This window comes from Schistocerca gregaria, chromosome 8, assembly GCF_023897955.1.
Source record: "Schistocerca gregaria isolate iqSchGreg1 chromosome 8, iqSchGreg1.2, whole genome shotgun sequence".
In the NCBI taxonomy this organism is placed as follows: domain Eukaryota; kingdom Metazoa; phylum Arthropoda; class Insecta; order Orthoptera; family Acrididae; genus Schistocerca; species Schistocerca gregaria.
This window is the reverse complement of record NC_064927.1, coordinates 94336420-94362853: the sequence shown is the minus strand read 5'-3', so window position 1 is coordinate 94362853 and position 26434 is coordinate 94336420. Positions and strand designations below refer to the sequence as shown.

At 45.8% G+C, this 26434-nt stretch overlaps 1 protein-coding gene across 1 annotated transcript in view; it reads right to left on the bottom strand.

Annotated features, from left to right (window-relative positions):
* Positions 1-26434, bottom strand: part of LOC126284910 (popeye domain-containing protein 3-like) — a 193246-nt gene that overhangs the window by 102910 nt on the left and 63902 nt on the right. Inside the window, exon 3 of the mRNA XM_049984172.1 lies at positions 1666-1803. Within this exon, the coding sequence (XP_049840129.1) occupies positions 1666-1803 (138 nt within the window). The remainder of the gene's footprint in view (positions 1-1665; positions 1804-26434) is intronic.

Genomic DNA, 26434 nt, shown 5'->3' with positions numbered 1-26434 from the left:
GAACTGATATGTGATTACACTTTCACCGAATTTGGGTGCATAGATCCTGAGAAATCAGTACCCAGAACAACCACCTCTGGCCGTAATAACGGCCTTGATACGCCTGGGCATTGAGTCAAACAGGGCTTGGATGGCGTGTACAGGTACAGCTGCCCATGCAGCTTCAACACGATGCTACAGTTCATCAAGAGTAGTGACTGGTGTATTGTGACGAGCCACTTGCTCGGCCAACATTGACCAGACGTTTTCAATTGGTGAGAGATCTGGAGAATGTGCTGGCCAGGGTAGCATCGAACATTTTCTGTATCCAGAAAGGGCCGTACAGGTGGATTATCCTGCTGAAACGTAGGGTTTCGCAGGGATCGAATGAAGAGTAGTGCCACGGGCCGTAACACATCTGAAATGTAACGTCCACTGTTCAGAGTGCCGTCAGTGCGAACAAGAGGTGACCGAGACGTGTAACCAATGGCACCCCATACCATCACGCCGACTGATACGCCAGTATGGCGATGACGAATACATGCTTCCAATGTGCGTTCACCGCGATGAAGCCAAACACGGATGGGACCACCATGATGCTGTAAACAAAACCTGGATTCATCCGAAAAAATGACGTTTTGCCATTCGTGCACCCAGGTTCGTCGTTTACACCATCGCAGGCGCTCCTGTCTGTGATGCAGCGTCAGGGGTCACTGCAGCCATGGTCTCCAAACTGATAGTCCATGCTGCTGCAAACGTCGTCGAACTGTTCGTGCAGATGGCTGTTGTCTTGCAAACGTCCCTATCTGTTGACTCAGGGATCGAGACGTGGCTGCACGATCCGTTACAGCCATGCGCATAAGATGCCTGTCATCTCGACTGTTGGTGAAACGAGGCCGTTGGGATTCCGTATTACCCTCCTGAACCCACCGATTCCATATTTTGCTAACAGTCATTGGACGTCGAGCAACGCGAGCAGCAATGTCGCGATACGATAAACCGCAATCGCGATAGGCTACAATCCGACCTTTATCAAAGTCGGAAACGTGATGGTACGCATTTCTTCTCCTTAACGAAGCACCACAACAACGTTTCAGCAGGCAACTCCGGTTGGAAACTTTCCTCATGTCAGCACGTTGTAGGTGTCGCCAACGGCGCCAACCTTGTGTGAATGCTCTGAAAAGCTAATCATTTGCATATCACAGCATCTTCTTCCTGTCGGTGAAATTTCGCGTCTGTAGCACGTCATCTTCGTGGTGTAGCAATTTAAATCGTCAGTAGTGTACATTTTTGAGTTAATAAAATCGTTACCGCTACTTTACACTAGTGACCAGGTTTCATTTGAATGCACCTTATACTTGCGGAATTATAATTAAAAAATTAATAAAATTGTACTATTCGATATATTAAAAATACTTCTTGAGGGAACGTTATTATATGCAAAGGGATTAAAAAGGGAGAATCGAGTAGTTTCTGAGAAAGAGGTGCCTATATTATCTCTCGAGAATAAAATTTTTAAATTCCATAAACCGAGTGATACATGTATATAATCCAAGGACCCAACAACGCTTGTGTTAATTTCAGTTGTGGATTTGATGCATCTTATAAACAGTGTGTGTTTTTTACGAATGTCCACCCGTTTACATCACCCACCACTGGAAGGACGCTGATTAAAGGCACACTTACCGAGTATGAGCGCGGAGTGCATGAAGAGCACGCCGTAGGGGCTGCTGGGCGCCGCGTAGGAGATGACGAAGCAGGCGTTGGCCAGCTGGAACAGCAGGTGCTGCGGGCTCTGCAGCACGCCGCACCACGGCAGCGGGCCTGCGGGCACACACAGGCGTAGGCGAGCGGTAGACACAGTGGACGCAGGCGAGGCCGCGCGGCTGGCTCCCCTAGCACTGAGTGCGTATGAGCAGACACGGCAGTCGCACTGCAGCTTCTGTTTCATCAGTAGCACGTCAGAATCCAGCGATTCGTTTCTGGGCTGTGTTGAGCTTCTTATAACTACAAGGAGCATAAAGATTTAGTAGAAATTCTTCCAGTCCATATGTGGCATAACAGCAAACCAGTGCTTAACAGTATTGGTTAAAACAGTCTTCATTGCAAATTTTTTTTATATTTTCAACGACGCGTTTCGCCTTATTTAGGCATCTTCAGGTTATCTTTCCTAGATGGACGCGAGAGGCACCAAGATCTGCATAACGCGTTCCCGTTCACAGGAGCTCCTTCATAATGTCACTTTAAGGCCGAAATCATGATCGTGTAAATGTAACACTGCAAATAAAAAACAGTCTAATGGCGCTACTGACTTTAACGAAATATATTATGACTGTGGCCCCACATTATGAAAAAATTATTAAATGGCTGAAAGATGTTAGTGGTTGACACCAGAGGTAGAGCTAACCACTTTAGTTCAATCTTCTAGTAATGTAATCACTGATATGGCATGTTTCAGGTCTCATATATAGTTCGAATTAAAGAAAATCATATTGTTACCTACTATACGCTAGTTCATAGACTGTTAAAGTGTCCTAGTTCAGTAATCACACAACTCAGTACAGTGGTGGAAAACAATTAATTTATCAGCTCACCACGTCACTGTCCATATGCACACTTAAGGAACTCCAAACAATTAAGACAGTGCATAAAAATAATCAGTAAATCTGTCAACACTGCCCTGTTCATAAGTCATTGTTCATAGGACTCAGTAATGACTGCATTCCTCTAGTAAGATCTCAGTCGGAATTAAATACTAATTACTGTCTCAGAAGTCACGAATTAAACCCACTAGCGAAGAAAACAAACTGTACGCAGCATATGCAAATATTTCAGAATGTTAGCTACCGGACTGCGGCACACTGCTCAGGACAAGAGACACATGTGCTGCTCGCTCCACCCTCAGCCGCTAACTGCCTCATCTCACACGTGCTACGTCAATATGTAGTCTCGTCAACGAACAATACATTTTGGCTCTGAGCACTATGGGACCCAACTGCTGTGGTTATCAGTCCCCTAGAACTACTTAAACCTAACTAACCTAAAGACATCACAAACATCCATGCCCAAGGCAGGATTCAAACCTGCGACCATAGCAGTCGCACGGTTCCGGACTGCGCGCCTAGAACCGCGAGACAACCGCGGCCGGCGAACAATACATTTTACACTACTCATTATCGAAGGCAGCAACTTAAATGAAATATTTTACGATCCTCAAAGTATTTAACTTCATAATTAGTAAGTTAATTAACAAATGCTGCACGTCAAATGGACCATAAAAATATATTAAGAAAATTATAATGCCAAATTTCAGTACCTAACAGTAATTTTAACTTAGCTTCTAATTGAAGTAAGCAATGGTCTAAGGCTTTAATGATAATTAATTTAGAAGATAATTAGTTTCATGCAGTCTTAGGTAACTTACGGTAAAGCTGGAGATATACAGGGTGAGTCAAATGTTACCGCTGGATATATTTCGTAAACCACATCAAATACTAACGAACCGATTACACATACCGAACGTGAGGAGAGGGGCTAGTGCAATTCTTTAATACAAACCATACAAAAATACACGGAAGTATGTTTTTTAACACAAACCTACGTTTTTTTAATGGAACCCCGTTAGTTTTGTTAGCACATCTGAAAGTATAAACAAATACGTAATCAGTGCCGTTTGTTGCTTTGTAAAATGTTAATTACATCCGGAGATATTGTAACCTAAAGTTGACGCTTGAAACCTCCGACGTTCAGTTGCGTGTTGTAACCAACACGAGCCACGGTCGGCGAGTATCATCTGCAGGGACATGTTTACATTGACGACTGTTTTTACGAGTGTGGCTGTAGTGTACTGTTGTGGTTTGGTCTAGCTGTCGCGGTGTCCGCATGTAGCGCTTGCTGCTATTGTTATTCTGCATTCGTCTCCGCACGCAGACCAACTGTAGTACACCGTGTTACCAGACGTCTGTGATAGTGTAGAGTTGTAGGATCTGTGACCATGGTGTAATCGAACTCTGAAAAGGCGGAGATGATACTCATCTATGGCGAGTGTCGACGAAATGCAGCTGAAGCCTGCAGGGTGTATGCAGAACGGTACCCGCCAACTGTATGCAACAGGTATGGTCGTAGCACGCAAACGAGTCCGTAACAGGCCCGTCACAGGAGAAGCGGGTGCAGTTGATGTGTTAGCTGCTGTTGCCATGCACCCACACATGAGTACACGGGACATTGCGAGAGCCGGTGGACAGGGTCAAAGTAGTGTCATGCGCATGTGTGTCAATTCTTACCTCTCTATCTACATTATTCCGTGATTTATTCAGTTTTCAAATTTATGCTGACTTTTTGATCACCCGGTACTTTCAAATGGTTGGTTGGTTTGAGAGAGGTAACCAAACTGCGAGGTCATCGGTCCCATCTGTTAGGGAATGAAGTCGGCCGTCCCCTTCCAAAGGAAACATTCCAGCATTTGTCTGAAGCAGTTTAGGAAAATCACGGAAAACCGTAATTAGGATGGCCGAACGCGTGTTTGAACCGTCGTCCTCCCGAATGCGAATCCAGTGTGCTACCTACTGAGCCATCTCGCTCGGTCCTTCAAATAGCAGGCGATATTATGCTGAAATATATTTCCTGCCGCTCACTTAAAATGTAAGGTCATACTGTTTTAACCTCTTCAGTTAATAATATTTCACAATGAATAAACTTTCTGAGTTAAGTAATTAGAACACTGCAAGTACATTAGCAAGTAGTATGTAATGTGTTGTGTTGGCAGAAGAGCCAACACCGTGTTACTAGAGGAGACCGAAATGCACGCGTTTTATCTCACGCAGGCTGCGTGAGGAGGGAAGAACTATACTGACAAGAGGTCTGGAACATGACAAGGGATTAGAATTCAGAAAGCGGACGTAATTAGTTGGATACTTAACGTTAATCCATTAATGCTGAACGTCGCTCTTGATGGTACATGATTCACAATATTATCTCAAATGGTTCGAATGGCTCTGAGCACTATGGGACTTAACTGCTGTGGTCATCAGTCCCCTAGAACTTAGAACTACTTAAACCTAACTAACCTAAGGACATCACACACATTCATTCCCGAGGCAGGATTCGAACCTGCGACCGTAGCGGTCACGCGGTTACAGACTGTAGCGCCTAGAACCTCACAGTCACTCCGGCCAGCACAATATTATCTGTTCACGACACATAGTAACTGAATATGGCGTCTTGCTAGGTCGTAGCAAATGACGTAGCTGAAGGCTATGCTAAACTGTCGTCTCTGCAAATGAGAGCGTATACAGGCACTGAACCATCGCTAGCAAATTCGGCTGTACAACTGGGATGAGTGCTAGGGAGTCTCTCTAGACTAGACCTGCCGTGTGGCGGCGCTCGGTCTGCAATCACTGATAGTGGCGACACGCGGGTCCGACGTATAGTGACAGACCGCGGCAGATTTAAAGGCTACCACCTAGCAAGTGTGGTGTCTGGCGGTGACACCACAGGAGGATCCACACCTTTTTACTGAACACGGTGGGCCTATAAAAGCTTGAAAAACACGCCAAACTGCACCGTACAATATTTGGCAAGCACAGTTAGCTTTGACAAAATGTTTGATCGTTTACGGGGGCCTAAAGGCTGTGCCAGCGAGACGAGGCAGAGCACGAGCGCACTCACCTCCCTCGTATTGCGGCTGCTGTGTCTCGGGACCAAAGCCCATGGCGGCGGGAGAGGTGTGAGGGTCCGAGCCGAGCGGGCTTGCCTATATAGGGGCGCCTGCCAAGCGGGGCGGCGACTGGCGCGCGGCCCTGCGGCTCTGCGCACTGGGTGGGCCTCTGCAGTGTGCTGGGCTCTGCCAGCATGGGGTACCTTCTCCCGCCCTACCCTTCTCCAGCCGCGAATGGTGAGTGAGTAGAACGGTCTCAGCATGGGCTTCCATCCCTCTAATTTGTCCTACGTTCTCTTCTCGAGAGCAACTGCAGGAGTAAGCAATGGGCATCTGTGTGCCAAAACATTATCACCACCTTCTCGGTCCACGTATAGCAGGGCCGTTCAGCAAAGCCGATGGAGTCGCCAGAGGTAAGCAGAGGGAGAGGCGAGAGCAGAGCGCGGCTTCCAGTCGCAACGCAGCCGCCAGCGCATTTCGACGTTCCACAAGCAGCGAGCAGGCCCTCGCCACCACCTTGTTTTTATCGTGCGTGGGAGGTTTTGTGTTGGCACACGTTTCAGCTCACGCAGGCTGGCGTGAGGTGGGAAGAACTATACTGACGTGAGGTCTGTAATATGACAGGGAATGAGAATTCAGGAAGCGGACGTAATTAGTTTGATATTTAACTTTACTCCATTAATGATGAACGTCGCTCTTGACGGTTCACAATATTATCTGTTCAGAATACATTCTTGAAGAAAGTAATTATAGTAACTGAATATGGTGCCTTGCTAGGTCGTAGAAAATGACGAAGCTGAAGGCTGTACTAAACTGTAGTGTATGTAGACAGAGAACCATCGCTAGGAAAGTCGGCTGTACGACTGGGACGAGGGCTAGGAAGTCTCTCTAGACTAGACCTGCCGTGTGGCGGCGCTCGGTCTGCAATCACTGACAGTGGCGACACGCGGGTCCGACGTCTACTAACGGACCGCGACCGATTTAAAGGCTACCACCTAGCAAGTGTGGTGTCTGGCGGCGACACCACATAATGACCAATGGAATTCAACAGGACTAGCCTTATTTGTAAACCTGCTGTGCACTCGAGAGTACTAGGTACATTGTCATATTGTCATGGCTCTTGTAGCATTCTGCTCTTTTAAGCTGCTAAGACGCATATGCTACCGGATGCTCTTTACTATCTATGTTCTGACTGAGAAAGCATCCAAGAGCACTATTTGTAGCACCACAGCAAAGGATGAATTCCTTGTCAAAATCGGGGGAAACCAGGATCAGGTCTTCGATCAACGTCTTCTTCAATGCCTGAAAGGCAGATTCATATTCTAGCGACCATTCAAATTTAAAACCGCTTTTAAGCAAATGATTAGTGGTTGAGCGATTTGTGCAACATTTTTGACGAATTTAGGGTAATGGATAAGAGGCCAAGACATGACTGTAACTTCTTCGTTGTTTGAGGCCTTGAAACTGCTGCCATCAAACAAGGTTCAAATGGTTCAAATGGCTCTGTGTACTATGGGACTCAACTGCTGAGGTCACAGTCCCCTATAAGTTAGAACTACTTACACCTAACTAACCTAAGGACGTCACACACATCCATGCCCGAGGCAGGATTCGAACCAAACAAGGATCGATTCATACATCCCCTCCATTAGCAACATGGCCCAAGTACTTAACCTGAATGTGTACAAATCACATTCATCAACACTAAGCGTAAGATTCACTGTTGGTATTCTACTCAATACTTCTTCCAACCATTTTGCATGTTCATTAATATCTTCTGATAAAACTGTATCATCATAAAGTTATACCATGCGTTTTCTAGGTTTTCGGCCACGTAAAATACAATATAACAATCTCCGACATGTGTCTGGTGTATTTTTAAGCCCAGATGCCAGCCTGCAATATTGAAAACGCCACCATCGGACCGCAGAAACTGTTTTACGGCTGTCTTTTGGGACTAGCTCCGTCAAGTGGTAACCGCCTTGCAAATGAGTCGTCGTGAAATACTTGTATCTACTTAAATTATCAAGCACTTCCATCATATTAGGTGGCGGATAGGTGTCAGTGATGTTTCGAACTTTCAGGTATCTATAGTTATAAAAAAAGGCATATTTCTTGGCGCCACCTGCTGATTTTTCAGAACCAGGACTACATGTGGCGGCTAGCTACTATCACTGGGTTCTATGACGGCTTCTGGCGGCTATCGGTCGATGAATTCTTCCATTTGTGGTTGGAATTGCTTTGGTATGCGATACGAGTTCCTATAACTTGGAGCATTACTCCCTGTGGCTATGCAGGGTTGAGTAACTCGAGTTGCAAGTAACAGCAGTACTTCCACAGCTCTCCAGTCACTGTCCTGTAGATACAGCACTTCGTATTGTAATGGAGAATCCTCGACATTATGCCTGTAGCGTGGTCAGTGCATGACCTACCTATATCTTCGGTAGACCTACCTATATCTTCGGTAGACTCGCAACGTCCATACTGTAACTGTCTTGGCTAACTAGAACCATACATTCCCTACTCACGTTAGCAATGCACGTTATGCTTCCGCATACGAAACAGTGTGTTGCATCCGAATGTTCTCTGTTTCAAGTGGATCAATCCCCTGTGGAAAGTTCTTACCTACAGAAACTGAAACTAATGATCCTAAAAAATGGTTCAAATGGCTCTGAGCATTATGGGACTCAACTTCTGAGGTCATTAGTCCCCTGGAACTTAGAACTAGTTATACCTAACTAACCTAAGGACATCTCACACATCCATGCCAGAGGCAAGATTCGAACCTGCGACCGTAGCGGTCTAGCGGTTCCAGACTGCAGCGTCTAGAGCCGCACGGCCACTTCGGCCAGCTAATGATCCTATTCTGACAGTATGTTATCATAGGAACCCATGTGCAGCTTGTGTGTACACAGAGCAGAGGGCACCATCTTCATGAATGGTATGTGCTATGCCATTGCTTCACTTGCGGCGGTATCACCCAGCGCAAATGGTCTCCAAGCTCAACTTTAGACTGCGAACTGTCGATTTTAGCGCTGTGTTTAGTTACGAAACCAAGTCCGAGAATTGCATAATACTCTTCGCAAATCTGTGGCAGCACGTCCATGTGCTAGGTGAAAGTCTTAGCTCCAGCGCTACACTTGAGTAGTGTTGTCCCCAATGATCTTGTATCATTATTACCGGCTCCACATAACCTGTGACGCGGGGGCTACAGTCTCTTTCAACCCCAGAGATGTGGCGCGTCTATTTTCCTTGCCACCAACAAAAACTACACAACCAGCATTCCATCTATGCACGAACTCGCCCAGTGCTACACTTAATCTGAAAAGTTTTTCAACTGCTGACATGTTTCTGTTTGCGATTAATGAACACACTATTCTGATTGCTACTTCCCTGTTTGCTACTCCGACACTCTTGTGCCTTACGAACATACGACCGAGTAGCCACTTCGTAATATTTCGTCTACAGACAAGTGTTGTTAGATGTGGCCCTCACACACACGCCTGTGACATTTCTCACGGAGGCAAGCAACCAGCGGTCGCTACGCCTCCTAGTTGCTATATTTGTCTGTTTCAGCTGCGCTGACAATCGTGATGGCTGCGGCTAAGATGGATTCTCTTTCCTAACCTTACGCAATATTTCCGCAGGAATGCCGCGCAAGAGTACATCGAGAACCCTATTTTCAGCTTCTCAGCGTAGTACCACATTTACTTCCTCATTCTGTGTTAGCTCGTAAGTGTGAATTTTGGGATCTTTCAGATCATGTCTGGGAGAGACTGAGCGGATTCATTACGCTTCTGCATCAAAGTATTGAACATCTCCACGAAGGACTGAGTATTGTTCTGCTGTCATAACCCCTCAGCTACTTCTTCGAATGTGTGCGCGTACCGTAGGGTCTCGTGGCAAGTCACGTATGCGCTACCTTCTCCAACCAAAGTCAAATTGGTCATACGAAGGCAGACTTCGTCAAACCACCCACCCAGTTCCAATGCACCTGGGACTTCTTTGATAACTGTGATTTTGTGCTCCATTGCCTTGCCAGAAAAGGCGAAATCCAGTTTACTATTGAAGGGTCGATAGAGGGAGTGGGTACACTCGATATCTAGATCTACATGACTACTCTGCAATTCACATTTAAGTGCTTGGCAGAGGGTTCATCGAACCACAATCAATCTCTCTACTATTCCACTCCCAAACAGCGAGCGGGAAAAACGAACACCTAAACCTTTCTGTTCCAGCTCTGATTTCTCTTATTTTATTTTGATGATCATTCCTACCTATGTAGTTTGGGCTCAACAAAATATTTTCGCATTCGGAAGAGAAAGTTGGTGACTGAAATTTCGTAAATAGATCTCGCCGCGACGAAAAACGTCTATGCTGTAATGACTTCCATCCCAACTCGTGTATCATATCTGCCACACTATCCCCTATAACGTGATAATACAAAACGAGCTGCCCTTTTTTGCACCCTTTCGATGTCCTCCGTCAATCCCACCTGGTAAGGATCCCACACCGTGCAGCAATATTGTAACAGAGGACGAACGAGTGTAGTGTAAGCTGTGTCTTTAGTGGACTTGTTGCATCTTCTAAGTGTCCTGCCAATGAAACGCAACCTTTGGCTCGCCTTCCCGACAATATTATCTATGCGGTCCTTCCAACTGAAGTTGTTCGTAATTTTAACACCCAGGTACTTAGTTGAATTGACAGCCTTGAGAATTGTACTATTTATCGAGTAATCGAATTCCAACGGATTTCTTTTGGAACTCATGTGGATCATCTCACACTTTTCGTTATTTAGCGTCAACTGCCACCTGTCACACCATACAGCAATCTTTTCTAAATCGCTTTGCAACTGATACTGGTCTTCAGATGACCTTACTAGACTGTAAATTACAGCATCATCTGCGAACAGTCTAAGAGAACTGCTCAGATTGTCACCCAGGTCATTTATATAGATCAGGAACAGTAGAGGTCCCAAGACTCTTCCCTGGGGATATAATGTTAACTTTTTCATTTTGGCCTAGTGTCTGTTGCTTTTCGGCTGGCAGTACCTCTTACTACATCTTATAACGTTCTCATTCCCCAACCTTCTGCTGAATTGCTGCTTATAACCTAACGATCCGTTCTGTCATAGCGGCAGCAGAATCACTCGTAGTAGTGGTGCTCGTTTCTACCACTATCTTGCATATTCGCCCAAGCAAAACAGTATACAGGGTGTTCGGAAATTCCCGTTGCAAACTTCTAGGATCTGTAGAGGGTAGTGAGTACATAATATTTTCAATGGAATCCCATTTCCGGAAACGTGCTCCTTCCGTTCTACGACGGTTTCAGTTCACATGTGTAACACGTCCGCGTCTGCTGAGGGAAAGAGAAAAGTCTCAGAGCAGCTTGTCCTAGTACGCAATAGGGTAGGCAACATGACGAGTACTGCGTCAGACGGTCACCTGATGTTGCGTCGTATGCGAATTTTAATTTACGACACTCCAGTAGTGGCAGAGGAAGATCTGCTCGCATGAGTTCTGTCCAGTGCACTAGAAACTGAAGAGACACCAGGTGGGATGCAGAGTGTTTACCGGAACATTCTTCTTAGGTACAGTGTGTGTAACAACGTTGGTGGTCGCCACATCGAGCCGCTGTTGTAATGCATCAGTACTATTCTAGTACGCTGGGTTCGGTTTTATTTTGGAACAATGCTAAATCGTAATTTTTAAGTATTAATACAGATAAATGTGCTTAAGTAATAAATGGATGTTTCGTTATGTCTCCTTTCGAATTGTTAACCTGGTAACTATATTGCATCACGCGTAATTCAATTCCTCAAGCGGAGGTGAATGAGTTAGACGTCAGAACAGTCGTAGAACGGAAAGAGTACGTTTCCGAACATGCGTTCTATAAATATTATGCATTCACTCCCCTGTGCAATTCTTAGAAGTTTGTAACGGGAACTCCCGAACACCCTTAATATAAAAGGGACGGCACCAGGGTGACACTACAAAGCACACAGGCACCAGGCAGCACAACACGCAAAGGGAGTAACCGTTAACGCCGATTCGTGCTGGGCAGCCACGCAACGCCAAAAGGAACGGAAGGCGTGGTAAGTTAAGCAGAGGCACTGTTATCCCACACGACAAAGCAAAGAGCCACACGGTACGCAAAGTGCGAACTTTGCTTCAGCCTTTTCTATTTCCATTTTTTCCACGGCCTGAACGAACGTGTCGGATAAAAGAGATTGTCCTGTGACGAGAATGCTGACACAGAGGTTCCCCCACGGCTCCGTAACCGAGGAGGAAGTTTCTATTGCCGAGCGATCGGTTCCACTTTCCGAGCGTTTTTTACCGGCAGATGGTGACTATCATCAAAAATAGTCTCACGAATCTGTATCACTTCGAAGTGTAATACACATTAAATGGCTGATCACAATAACGTGGAACTTACATTTTGGGATCAACCGAGTAACACGATACGATTTTTAAAACCTTTAAAAATACTTTTTATATTTGAGCATGTGTAACGAATGTGGAGGAGGCCACGTATCGATGCGGCTACGAATGTTAATAAAATGAAACAAAGTTGCACAGCACGAATGGCTGGGAGACGCTGAACGGCAGCTTTAGTCACCTCAACTGGGGAGTGTTTCTATCCTTAGTATACCTAGTCGAAAACGGCTTTGCTGCAATGGTAACACCGGCTCCCGTCAGACCACCGAAGTTAAGCGCTGTCGGGCTGGGCTAGCACTTGGATGGGTGACCATCCGGTCTCCCGAGCACTGTTGGCAAGCGGGGAGCACTCAGCCCTTGTGATACATTGACTCAGAAGCAGCGGCTCGTGTCTCGTAAACTGCCATACGGCCGGCAGAGCGGTGTGCTCACCACATGCCCCTCCACATCCGCATCCAGTGACGGCCGTGGGCCAGGAAGTAGACTCAGGAACAAGGTGCGCATATAATTAGTTTGTACGAGGAATGGCCAGCCTTACAGGATGTACAGCTACTGAACTACAGAAACTGGGATAACAAGCAAAGTTTGTTGGCCGAAATTATTGCAGTTTTAACACCTCTGGAGAAGAAACTTGAATATCCATGATTAAAGCAATCGAGCAAAGTATTTTTAGAACATAGATCAATCGAACGTGAATTTACGTTTGAAAGTAATCGCTTGGGAACTCGGAAAACCGGAATTTTAGCTACACGTAATACAGCTGTATCATTAATTTTGTATGAAGTGATATATATTCGTTATGTTATTATGTTGGTTGGTGAAGAACAAATGTTACGAGTGGTTCCTTAAGTCAATACGAGTGAAAGCGTTCAAATGAATGTAAGTCTGGAAATGCTTCATTTATCATATATCCGCGGTGTTTGGCTTTTGAACGTTCGTGTGTATCGAGATGAATATATTACAACGTTATTTCATCGTAATTGTTACCTTGCCCAATATTACAGAGAAAGAACGTGGCTGATGCTATAAATATTAGTGTCATAAGCAGTCTGTCTTTAACAGTAATAGATTGTCGTATAATATTATCTACATTGGCAATATTGGGTCCAATTACAAAGAGTATTTCTTCCATCGCCAACGCAGTAATTCTCTTAAAATTTCGATATTGTTGTGGATTTTCCATCACGACCCTTACAGTGATATTCTTGCATTCTCCGAAATCATCGCACCACCTAATCCATTCTCTTGTCTAACACAAACACGACTCTTTACGTTTTCTCTTTGGCACTGGGACAGTTGAAAGTGCAGCTGCCGCCCGACCGTCTTCCATCGCAACCTCTTCCTTCGACAGTACCACGGCAGAAAAATCTCGCGGAGGGTGGTTTCTCAGCCCTCACAGATAGACTTACAGAAAGTACTCGCAACGAACTATCACACAGTAAAAATTCGTTCCTAGCGTAAAGAATTCTGCGAAAACGACCAGAGAGTACCAAACTGATGAAGAGCAAAAAATGCTCCCGTGCGTCCCAGTCCATAGGTTCTGATTTTGTACCTCCAACTTCTACTGCTGTTGCAACTGCCAAGACAGAATGCAGATTGCACGATAAAAGCGTGTCCAAACAATCTGTCAGTTTGGCGTGACTTTGCAGCAGATGCTATTCGTGTTCGTTTGTGTTTTGAGAGTAGTCAAAACGACCACAAATGGAGACAATGCAGTCCAGGTGTTGACTTCGGCACTGTGGTTAAAGAAGAGGAAGAAAAAAACAAGACTGTGGACCAGTGAAAGGCTGAAAATAGATTTTTCCCATGAAAATATGCTGAACTCTCAGAACCATATAATTACATCAACTTTCTTCGAATTGACAATGCTCCTAAAAGAGCAAACTGCCTTTCAAGTTCGGCCTCATCTAGCCACGGATGTGTCAGACAAGTCCGTACTCGTACTAAGAAAGCTCGTCAGTTGAAGCAGACACTTTTGGTGTATGCGGTATTTCAGCACCAGGGAGAATGGCTACAATTGCAGATAAAGCATCTCTAACGTTGCCTCTGGCACTGTGTTTAGTGAAGAGGGAAACAAGACGCTGATCCAGCGAATGGTTTAAAATGAGAAATATACAACTGGAAACCTGTTGATGGAAATGTTTTACTGAGAACCAACTCCACCAGAACCAACTACATCTTCAACTTTTTGCGAATGGGCAGTGAAACGTTTAATAACTTGTTTAGCTTTACTTCACCTTCACACTGAAACAGAAGACACCAGTATGCGAAAATTTACTCTCTTCTGCGTTGTCCTCTAACGACAGGTCACTAAAATGCAGCAACGTGGGATCATATAGCCCACCTCGTCCATGGAAGAACCAGAGAACTTGGATTTCTTTTTGTTTCCTTCCTTCCGATTGTGTGTCACAGTATGCATAAAATACTGATTTTGTTCATAACCTCTCCATGCGCAATATATGGATGGGAAAGACGTGCTACCTCTATGACTTCGGTGAGCCGCGTATCGACTCGTGCTACACCTTGTGTTTAGATTGCAATGGTTTTCCTTTTCTTCTCCTGACATGTTCGTTTGATATGTTGTCTGTCATTAAGTGCCAGCTTGGTTGTCTTTTCCCTCTGCTATCGATATCTGCGTTTTGCTTCCGGGAAACTGCTATGGAGGAAGTGTGATCTTTGTCCGGTTGTAACCTTGTGTGGTGGCGCGAAAGTAGGGGCGCTGTGCGCAGAGTGAGTGTGGTGGACACGGGAGGGCAGTGTGGCTCTCCAGCGCGAAGCAGGCGTGGTCGGTTGTACCGAGTCGCCACGTGATGTATGTCGGTTGTGTGTAACGAACGGGTCGAGTTGACGGAAGAGCTCCCCGCGTGTTGGTTGTATACAGAATCGCCCCACGAGTAGTTGCTGTTCTTTTCGCCTTGTTGGACGTTAACGAGCTTCTTTAAATCCTCTGTTTCAACACTGGAGTTTAACCTGAAAAAGCGGTCACTACCTGTCAACGTTGCAGAGAAGACGTGAACTCCAGTGACAGAGCGTGTTGTTGCGTGACCGTGGCGTGTTGGGTACGCTGGCGACGCGTGCGCGGTCGGATGTGTGGATCCTTGCCATCGGAGGTCGTGTACTGCTTCTTCGAGCATAATTGCAAGTTAAGCTCGTGGAAGGTTTATTCGTTAAGTTATAATTTTGTGTAACCAGCGTCTCTTCTGCCTTGTGACCTCCGGCGACCGGGTTTCCTGTCCCTGGCACCGGTGTAATGGAAGCTAGTGATGTTTCCCCCTCCTCTCGTTACTGTCCGATGGGAGGTGTAGTTTTGGCAGTTTAATTGCTTCGCTATTCTGTCGTGGGTTATGAGTAAATTCATGTGGTCGCTCATTCAGGACTGTGTGGTGTAATGTTTCCTTGCACGAGGTTAGCTCTAATTCTGTCAGCAAGTTAAGCTATCTTATAACAAGTTTTCGCTGGCTGAAAGTCGGTGCAGTGACCAGCCTGAGAGTGGCAATTGTGTTTACGGGCGTATTTAAATTGGTCAGTATTCTGTCTAGCCTGAACATCCCTGAGTGGGTGTTTTGTGGCCGCCTTACAAGGGTCCGGCATATTGTTATGTTCTAATGATATACCAGGAGACGATTGTTTAAATTGTTTTTAAATTCCTCCAAGTTTGTAAATTCCTTTTATTGCCATTAATGGTGTGTTTGCTGAGACCTGTTTAATTTTTTTAATGGCGGTGTTGGTAGCTTCACTACCTCACCGTACTTTATCAACAAAGTTCTGTATTTACCTTAGTAACCTGTTTACTAATGTTCTTTAAATTTTTCTAATTGTTGTATTGCTATAAATTACTTTGATTGCCGTTAGCGGCGTTTTTTAAAAGGTTGTTTATTGCCGTACTGCTAGCTTCTGTGTTTTTTAAAAAGATTTTTTTAAATTGTTGTGTTGCTATAAATTACTTGATTGCCGTTAACGGCGTGTTTAAAAGGCTGCTTATTGCCGTACTGCTAGTTTCTGTAAGATATGAATAAAACATTTGTGAAGATCTCAACTCGACAGTAAACTATTAGATATTTGGCCCCGTTTTCCAACTTGTGGTGTGGTTTGTAGTAAGTGTACCCACTGTGTGTGTCATTTGGTAATTGTCAGTGCTATTTTGTTTTTATACTTGATCGTAGTTTTCGTAGTAATAGAAACTCACGATACATTGAGATAAATTGTAATAAAACAATTATCACTAAACGTATGCGGCGAAACGCAGACGTAAACAACATCCGCCATCTCGGCAAACTTTCTGTCAATCCAAAATTCTCGCAAAGACGTCAAACACGACGTAAGCTTGAAAAACACGCCAAACTGCACCGTACAATATTTGGCAAGCACAGTTAGCTTTGACAAAATGTTTGATCGTTTACGGGGGCCTAAAGGCTGTGCCAGCGAGACGAGGCAGAGCACGAGCGCACTCACCTCCCTCGTATTGCGGCTGCTGTGTCTCGGGACCAAAGCCCATGGCGGCGGGAGAGGTGTGAGGGTCGGAGCCTAGCGGGCTTGCCTATATAGGGGCGCCCGCCAAGCGGGGCGGCGACTGGCGCGCGGCACTGGGGGGGGGCCTCTGCAGTGTGCTGGGCTCTGCCAGCATGGGGTACCTTCTCCCGCCCTACCCTTCTCCAGCCGCGAATGGTGAGTGAGTAGAACGGTCTCAGCATGGGCTTCCAGCCCTCTAATTTGTCCTACGTTCTCTTCTCGCCAGCAAATACTGTGCAGGAGTAAGCAATGGGCATCTGTGTGCCAAAACATTATCACCACCTTCTCGGTCCACGTATAGCAGGGCCGTTCAGCAAAGCCGATGGAGTCGCGAGAGGTAAGCAGAGGGAGAGGCGAGGGCAGAGCGCGGCTTCCAGTCGCAACGCAGCCGCCAGCGCATTTCGACGTTCCACAAGCAGCGTGCGTGGGAGGTTTTGTGTTGGCACACGTTTCAGCTCACGCGGGCTGGCGTGAGGTGGGAAGAACTATACTGACGTGAGGTCTGTAATATGACAAGGAATGAGAATTCAGAAAGCGGACGTAATTAGTTTGATATTTAACTTTACTCCATTAATGATGAACGTCGCTCTTGGCGGTTCACAATATTATCTGTTCAGAATACATTCTTGAAGAAAGTAATTATAGTAACTGAATATGGTGCCTTGCTAGTTCGTAGCAAATGACGAAGCTGAAGGCTGTACTAAACTGTCGTCTCTGCAAATTAGAGGGTATGTAGACAGAGAACCATCGCTAGGAAAGTCGGCTGTACAACTGGGACGAGGGCTAGGGAGTGTCTCTAGACTAGACCTGCCGTGTGGCCGCGCTCGGTCTGCAATCACTGATAGAGGCGAGACGTGGGTCCGACGTATACTAACTGACCGCGGCCGATTTAATGGCAGCCACCTAGCAAGTGTGGTGTCTGGCGGTGACTGCACAGGAGGATCCACACCTTTTTACTAAACACGGTGGGCCTATAAAACATTTAGAGTGTCAAAAAGTACTGAACCACATTAAAAAATTGAATTCAAGACTTAATTGTGCGGCAAATCTACGCGGCAGAGTACGACTAATATGTCGGGACGAACGAAAGACAATAACTCTTGAACTGCAGTCCAGCTCTTCAAACGAAGCGAGCTACCACTTAATAATGTTTTTTCGAATTACGATATCAACGGAAGGAATAAGACTGAACTGCTACGTTTCAACAATTACCGTGTCAGTATTTAGAGCCCGTGCTCTAAAGTACACTACTGGCCATTAAAATTTCTACACCACGAAGATGACGTGCTACAGACGCGAAATTTAACAGACAGGAACAAGATGCTGTGATATGGAAATAATTAGCTTTTCAGAGCATTCACACAAGATTGGCGCCGGTGACGACACCTACAACGTGCTCACATCAGGAAAGTTTCCAACCGATTTCTCATACACAAACAGCAGTTGACCGGCGTTGCCTGATGAAACAATGTTATGATCCCTCGTGTAAGAAAGAGAAACGCGTACAATCACATTTACGAGTTGTCGGATTGTAGCCTATCGCGACTTCGGTTTATCGTATCGCTACATTGCTGCTCGCGTTGGTCAAGATCCAATGACTGTTAGCAGAATATGGAATCGGTGGGTTGAGGAGGGTAATACGGAACGCCGTACTGGATCCCAACGGCCTCGTGTCATTAGCAGTCGAGATGACAGGCATCGTATCCGCATGGCTGCAACGGGTCGTGCAGCCACGTCCCGGCCCCTGAGTCAACAGATGGGGACGTTTGCAAGACAACAACCATCTGCACGAACAGTTCGACGACGTTTGCAGCAGCATGGACTATCAGTTCGGAGACCGTGGCTGCGGTTACCCTTGACGCTGCAACACAGACAGGAGCGCCTGTGATGGTGCACTCAACGAGGAACCTGGGTGGACGAATGGCAAAACGTCATGTTTTCGGATGAATCCAGGTTCTGTTTACAGCATCATGATGGTCGCAAACGTGTTTGTCGACATCGCGGTGAACGCACATTGGAAGCGTGTATTCGTCATCGCCATACTGGCGTATAGCCCGGCGTCATGGTATGACGTGCCATTGGTTACACGTCTCCGTCACCTCGTGTTCGCATTGACGTTACATTTCAGATGTGTAACGACCCGTGGCTCTACCCTTCATTCAATCCCTGCGAAATCCTACATTTCAGCAAGATAATGCACGACCGCATGTAGCAGGTCCTGTACGGGCCTTTCTGGATACAGAAAATGTTCGACTGCTGCCCTGGCCAGCACATTCTCCAGATCTCTCACCAATTGAAAACGTCTGGTCAATGGTGGCTGAGCAACTGGCTTGTCACAATATGTCAGTCGCTACTCTTGATGAACTGTGGTATCGTGTTGAAGCTGCATGGGCAGCTGTACCAGTACACGCCATCCAAGCTCTGTCTGACTCAATGCCGAGGCGTATCAAGGCCATTATTACAGCCAGAGGTGGTTGTTCTGGCTACTGATTTCTCAGGATCTATGCACCCAAAATGCGTGAAAATGTAAACACATGTCAGTTACAGTATGATGTATTTGTCCAGTGAATACCCGTTTATCATCTGCATTAATTCTTGATATAGCAATTTTAATTGCCAGTAGTGTATATTGATTTAGAAAATTCAACATCAGCAATTTGCAAATATTAACAACTACCACAGTGGTAACAGCTACTATCTATGACAAAGCTGTATACAAAGTATCAGTTTAAAACAAATAACACGTGTATTTGTAAAAAGATAATCTGAAAGGTAGTCTGTTATTCGTGAATAACAAGTAGCTTCGCAAAATACTGGTATGATGCTGGGCATCTGTGATAACCTTTTGTCTACGACAGTTAAATGTCTCTTTTATGTTAAAATCTTCCACAAATTAGAAGTTTGGGGGAAAAATCGGTATGCAACGTGTTGTCTGTGCCTTCGTACACAGTTTTTCAAATGGCTCTGAAGACTATGGGACTTAACATCTGAGGTCATCAGTCCACTAGAACTTAAAACTACTTAAACCTAACTATCCTAAGGACATCACTCACATTCATGACCGAGGCAGGATTCAAGAGCTGCGACCGTAACGGTCGCGCGGTTCCAGACTGAAGCGTCTAGAACCGCTCGACCACACCGACAGGCGTACACAATTGTATGGAGAGGTCGGCTACAGAGTTGTAGGAAAGCTGGACAGGAGTAGATATGATTAGTGAACAAGTTAACACAGTAAGTAGAAGAGTTTTAACTTGTATTTCTCCAAACATATGAGAATTCATTACAAATAACGCAACAAGAAACAGAGTCCAGCTGGTACAATAGCACCAAGGACGAAGCTGTCTGTACTGCGACTAGGTGGCTCCTGCATACCACCTCGCAGTGAAGAGACTTCGGGTGCGAATGGCTGTACTGCTGCCACTGGACGTCTCACACCACGACAGCAGAGGGCGCTGGTGGTACGGAGCTGCGGCCCAGCATAAGCGCACCATTGGCTCCACCAGGTCCCAAAAGACTGCTATTGCTGTCTGACGGAAACTGATGGAGACTTGCAATTCTGTTGCCCACTTACATACGTTAGTAGGATGTCATCGATACACATTACCACACAATGTCAGAAGCGGGTTAAAAAACCTTTCTAACGATACCTATACAATTAGTATGTGCTGAGAAAAGGGATTTTTTCTTGCAAAGTAATAAACTGGGCGGTCCATTGATAGTGGCCGGGCCAAATATCTCTCGAAATAAGCATCAAACGAAAAAACTACAAAGAACGAAACTCGTCTAGCTTGAAGGGGGGAACCTGATGGCGCTATGGTTGGCCCGCTAGTTGCCGCTGCCATAGGTCAAGCGAATACCAGCTGCGTTTCTTTAAATAGGAACCACCCTTTCTTATTACATATTCGTGAAGTACGTAAAGAAATATGAATATTTTAGTAGGACCACCTTTTCGCTCTGTGATAGATGGCGCTCTAATAGTTACAAACGTATAAGTACGTGGTGTCACGTAACATTCCGCCACTCTGGACGGTATTTGTTTCGTGATACATTACCCGTATTAAAATGGACCGTTTACCAATTGCGGTAAAGGTCGATATCGTGTTGATGCACGGCTATTGTGATCAAAATGCCCAGGGGGCGTGTGCTATGTATGCTCCTCGGTATCCTGGACGACATCATCCAACTGTCCGGACCGTTCGCCGGATAGGAAGTTTTCAGCCACTTGTGAAACGTCAACCATGACCTGCAACAAATGATGATGCCCAAGTAGGTGTTTTAGCTCCTGTCGCGGCTAATCCGCACATCAGTATCAGACAAACTGCGCGAAAATCGGGAATCCCAAAAACCGTCGGCGTTGAGAATGCTACATCAACATCGATTGCACCCGGAATTGCATGGCGACGCCTCTGAACGTTGTGTACAGTTCTGCCACTGGGCACAAGAGAAATTACGGGACGATGACAGATTTTTTCCACGAGTTCTATTTAGCGACGAAGCGTCATTCACCAACAGCGGTATCTAAACCGGCATAATATGCACTATTGGTCAACAGAAAATCCACGGTGGCTGCGACAAGTGGATCGTCAGCGACCTTGGAGGGTTAATGTATGGTGCGGCATTATGGGAGAAAGGATAATTGGCCCCCATTTTATCGATGGCAGTCTAAATGGTGCAATGTATGCTTATTTCCTACGTAATGTTCTACCGATGTTACTACAAGATGTTTCACTGCATGACAAAATGGCGATGCACTTCCAACATTATGGATGTCCGGCACGTAGCTCGCGTGTGGTTGAAGCGGTATTGAATAGCATATTTCATGGCAGGTGGATTGGTCGTCGGAGTAGCATACAATGGCCCGCACGTTCACTGGATCTGACGTCCCCGGTTTTTTTGTGGGGAAAGTTGTGATCCACAGACAACGCCTGACAACATGCGTCAGCGCATTGTCAATGCATGTGCGAACATTACGGAAGGCGAACTACTCGCTGTTGAGAGGAATGTCGTTACACGTATTTCCAAATGAATTGAGGTTGACGGACATCATTTTGAGCATTTATTGCATTAATGTGGTATTTACAGGTAATCACGCTGTAACAGCATGCGTTCTCAGAAATGATAAGTTCACAACGGCACATGTATCACATTGGAACAACCGAAATAAAATGTTCAAACGTACCTACGTTCTGTATTTTAATTTACAAACCTACCTGTTACCAACTGTTCGTCTAAAAGTGAGCCATATGTCTGTGCCTATTACAGCGCCATCTATCGCAAAGTGAAAAAAGTGGTCCAACTAAAAATTTTCATATTTCTTCACGTGCTACACGAATATGTAATAAAAATGGGGGTTTCTGTTTTAAAAAAACGCAGTTGATATCCGTTTGACCTATGGCAATGCCATCTAGCGGGCCAACCATAGCGCCATCTGGTTTCCCCCTTCAAGCTAGACGAGTTTCGGTCTTTGTAGTTTTTTCGTTTGACGCTTATTTCGTGAGATATTTGGCCCGGTCACGATCAATGGACCACCCTGTATACGTCACAGCAGCGGTTCAGCGGAGCACAGATTTGACAAGTCGTTGCTAGGTTTCTGAAGGTACGGGGCACTAGATGTCTATGCACATGTCTAGAAACTGCCGTAAATTACGTGGTGCTGTTGCCACTCAACAGGCAGGCATATTTGGTGCTGATGACATCAATGTGATTCCACCAACGCCCTCCTTGTAGCACTGTATCCCCATTCTTGCCTTGTGATACAGACAGTTATCCTGTCGAATGATGCCGTCGCTGATTGTGAACGCATCCGGTGTGCAGGAGTGCCGATAGTTGGCAATAGTATTCACATAGCCCAAAGCTGTCATGGTGTCTTTGATTACATATCCCATACAATACAATAACTTCATATTTAGCAGTTATATACAACCGCTCGCTCACAGGAAGACCCGTACGTAAAGACTGGAAAGTTACTCAAGGCACACCAGTACCCAAAAAGGGAAGTAGGAGTAATCCGAGCTAAGTTACAGGCCCCTTTCATTAACGTCGATTTGCACTAGGGTTTTGGAACATATACTGTATTCGAACATTATGAAGTACCTCGAAGAAAACGGTTTATCGATACATAGTCAGCACGGATTTAGAAAATATCGTTGTTGTGATACACAGCCAGCTCTTTATGTTACTGACAGGGGATGCCAAACTGATTGCATAGTTTTAGATTTCCAGAAGGCTTTCGACACCGTTCCTCACAAGCGTCTTCTAGCCAAACTGCGTGTCTACGGAGTATCGCCTCAGTTGTGCGACTCGATTCGTGATTTCCTGTCAGATAGTCACAGTTCGTAGTAACTGACGGAAAGTAATCGACTAAAACAGAAGTAAAATCCGTAGTTCTCCAACGAAGTTTTATAGGCCCTCTATTGTTCCTGATCTATATTAAAGACATAGGAGACAATTTGAGTAGGCTTCTTAGATTGTTTGTAGATGATTTATCGTCTTGTAAAGTCACCAGAGAACCAAAACGAATTGCAAAATGATTTAGATAAGATCTCTGCATTGTGCGAAAAGTGGCAATTGACCCTGAACAAAGAAAAATGTGCACTGATTCACATGAGTACTAAATTTCGATTATGCGATAAGTCACGAAGGCTGTAAGGCTGTAAATTCAACTAAATACTTAGGGATTACAATTACAAATAACCTAAATTGAAACGATCTCATAGATAATGTTGTGGGTAGAGCCAACCAAAGACTGCGATTCATTGGCAGAACAGTTAGAAGGTGCAACAGGTCTGCTAAAGCGACTTCTTACATCATGCTTGTCCGCCCTATTCTGGAGTATTGCTGTGCGGCGTGGGATCCGCATAAGCTGGGAGTGACAGCTCGTTTTGTATTATCGCGGTATAGGGGAGATAGTGCCACAGAAATGATACGTGAATTGGAGCGGCAATCATTACAGCAAAGGCGTTTCTCGTTTCGTAGTGATCTTGTCATGAAATTTCAATCACCAGTTTTCTCCTCCGATTGCGAAAACATTCTGTTGGCACCCACCTACATAGGGAGAAATGATCATCACGATAAAATAAGAGAAATCAGGTATAGCAAAGAAAAATTTAAGTCTTGGTTTTTCCCATGTGCCGTTCGAGAGTGGGAGGTTGAGAAACAGCTTGAAGGTGGTTCATTGAACCCTCTGCCAGCCACTTTATTATGAATAGCAGAGTAATCACGTAGATTTGGACATATGGAAAACGTAGTGAATGTCTCTCACAGCATAATGCTTCCCCCACTAGCCAGTACCCTCGGCATCCTGCATGTTTCATGTGCTACATCCGGAACATATAGATTTTTGAACTGAGATTTTCCCGAAAGAAAAACTATAAATTAAGTGAGGCAGAGGAACTAGTTTCCAAAAAATATTACTCCTAATATCGTCCAGCATCAAACGGTGGTGATGACCTGGATGCTTCCGGTCCCACGCAGCTGTAAATCCAAAACCTACTGAAATAAGGACCTAATTGAAATCTTCACTTTTAGTTCCTCATTTTCGTTCTACACTCAAAGCAAACACAGCTGTCTACGTATGCTCATTTTATTGTTAAGATACTGACAAAATGGGATCAGTCTATAAATCAGATTACTTAAAAAGCATCGTGCGACACGTCCTAGAATATTTCTCAAGTGTATTGGGTCCACGCCAGATAGCGCTTTCATCGTACATATAGGAGAGGGTTTCAATAAGTAATGCAACACATCTTTTTCTGGATCAGTTTCAGCTGAGTAAAATGCAGAATTAGATGTGGAACATCGCGGAATATTCCCGCTTCAGCCCCTGTAGTTTCACGAAGTTACAATAGGTGGCGGCGTTGTATGTTGTTGTTGTTGTGGTCTTCAGTCCTGAGACTGGTTTGATTCAGCTCTCTATACTACACTCCTGGAAATTGAAATAAGATCACCGTGAATTCATTGTCCCAGGAAGGGGAAACTTTATTGACACGTTCCTGGAGTCAGATCCATCACACGATCACACTGACAGAACCACAGGCACATAGATACAGGCAACAGAGCATGCACAATGTCGGCTCTAGTACAGTGTATATCCACCTTTCGCAGCAATGCAGGCTGCTATTCTCCCATGGAGACGATCGTAGAGATGCTGGATGTAGTCCTGTGGAACGGCTTGCCATGCCATTTCCACCTGGAGCCTCAGTTGGACCAGCGTTCGTGCTGGACGTGCAGACCGCGTGAGACGACGCTTCATCCAGTCCCAAACATGCTCAATGGGGGATAGATCCGGAGATCTTGCTGGCCAGGGTAGTTGACTTACACCTTCTAGAGCACGTTGGGTGGCACGGGATACATGCGGACGTGCATTGTCCTGTTGGAACAGCAAGTTCCCTTGCCGGTCTAGGAATGGTAGAACGATGGGTTCGATGACGGTTTGGATGTACCGTGCACTATTCAGTGTCCCCTCGACGATCACCAGAGGTGTACGGCCAGTGTAGGACATCGCTCCCCACACCATGAAGCCGGGTGTTGGCCCTGTGTGCCTCGGTCATATGCAGTCCTGATTGTGGCGCTCACCTGCACGGCGCCAAACACGCATTCGACCATCATTGGCACCAAGGCAGAAGCGACCCTCATCGCTGAAGACGACACGTCTCCATTCGTCCCTCCATTCACGCCTGTCGCGACACCACTGGAGGCGGGCTGCACGATGTTGGGGCGTGAGCGGAAGACGGCCTAATGGTGTGCGGGACCGTAGCCCAGCTTCATGGTGACGGTTGCGAATGGTCCTCGCCGATACCCCAGGAGCAACAGTGTCCGTAATTTGCTGGGAAGTGGCGGTGCGGTCCCCTACGGCAATGTGTAGGATCCTACGGTCTTGGCGTGTATCCGTGCATCGCTGCGGTCCGGTCCAAGGTCGACGGGCACGTGCACCTTCCGCCGACCACTGGCGACAACATCGATGTACTGTGGAGACCTCACGCCCCACGTGTTGAGCAATTCGGCGGTACGTCCACCCGGCCTCCCGCATGCCCACTATACGCTCTCGCTCAAAGTCCGTCAACTGCACATACGGTTCACGTCCACGCTGTCGCGGCATGTTACCAGTGTTAAAGACTGCGATAGAGCTCCGTATGCCACGGCAAACTGGCTGACACTGACGGCGGCGGTGCCCAAATGCTGCGCAGCTAGCGCCATTCGACGGCCAACACCGCGGTTCCTGGTGTGTCCGCTGTGCCGTGCGTGTGATCATTGCTTGTACAGCCCTCTCGCAGTGTCCGGAGCAAGTATGGTGGGTCTGACACACCGGTGTCAATGTGTTCTTTTTTCCATTTCCAGGAGTGTACTCTATCTTGTGCAAGCTTTTCATCTCCCAGTACTTACTGCAACCTACATCCTTCTGAATCTGCTTAGTATATTCATCTCTTCGTCTCCCTCAACGATTTTTACCCTCCACCCTGCCCTCCAATGCTAAATTTGTGATCCCTTGATGCCTCAGAACATGTCCTACCAACCGGTCCCTTCTTTTTGTCTAGTTGTGCCACAAACTTCTCTTCTCCCCAATTCTATTCAATACCTCCTCATTAGTTATGCGATCTACCCATCTAAACTTCAGCATTCTTCTGTAGCACCACATTTCTAAAGCTTCTATTCTCTCCTTGTCCAAACTATGTTTCACTTCCATACATGGCTACACTCCATACAAATACTTTCAGAAACGACTTCCTGACACTTAAATCTATACTCAATGTTAACAAATTTCTCTTCTTCAGACACGCTTTCCTTGCCATTGACAGTCTACATTTTATATCCTCTCCACTTCGACCATCATCAGTTATTTTACTCCCTAAATAGC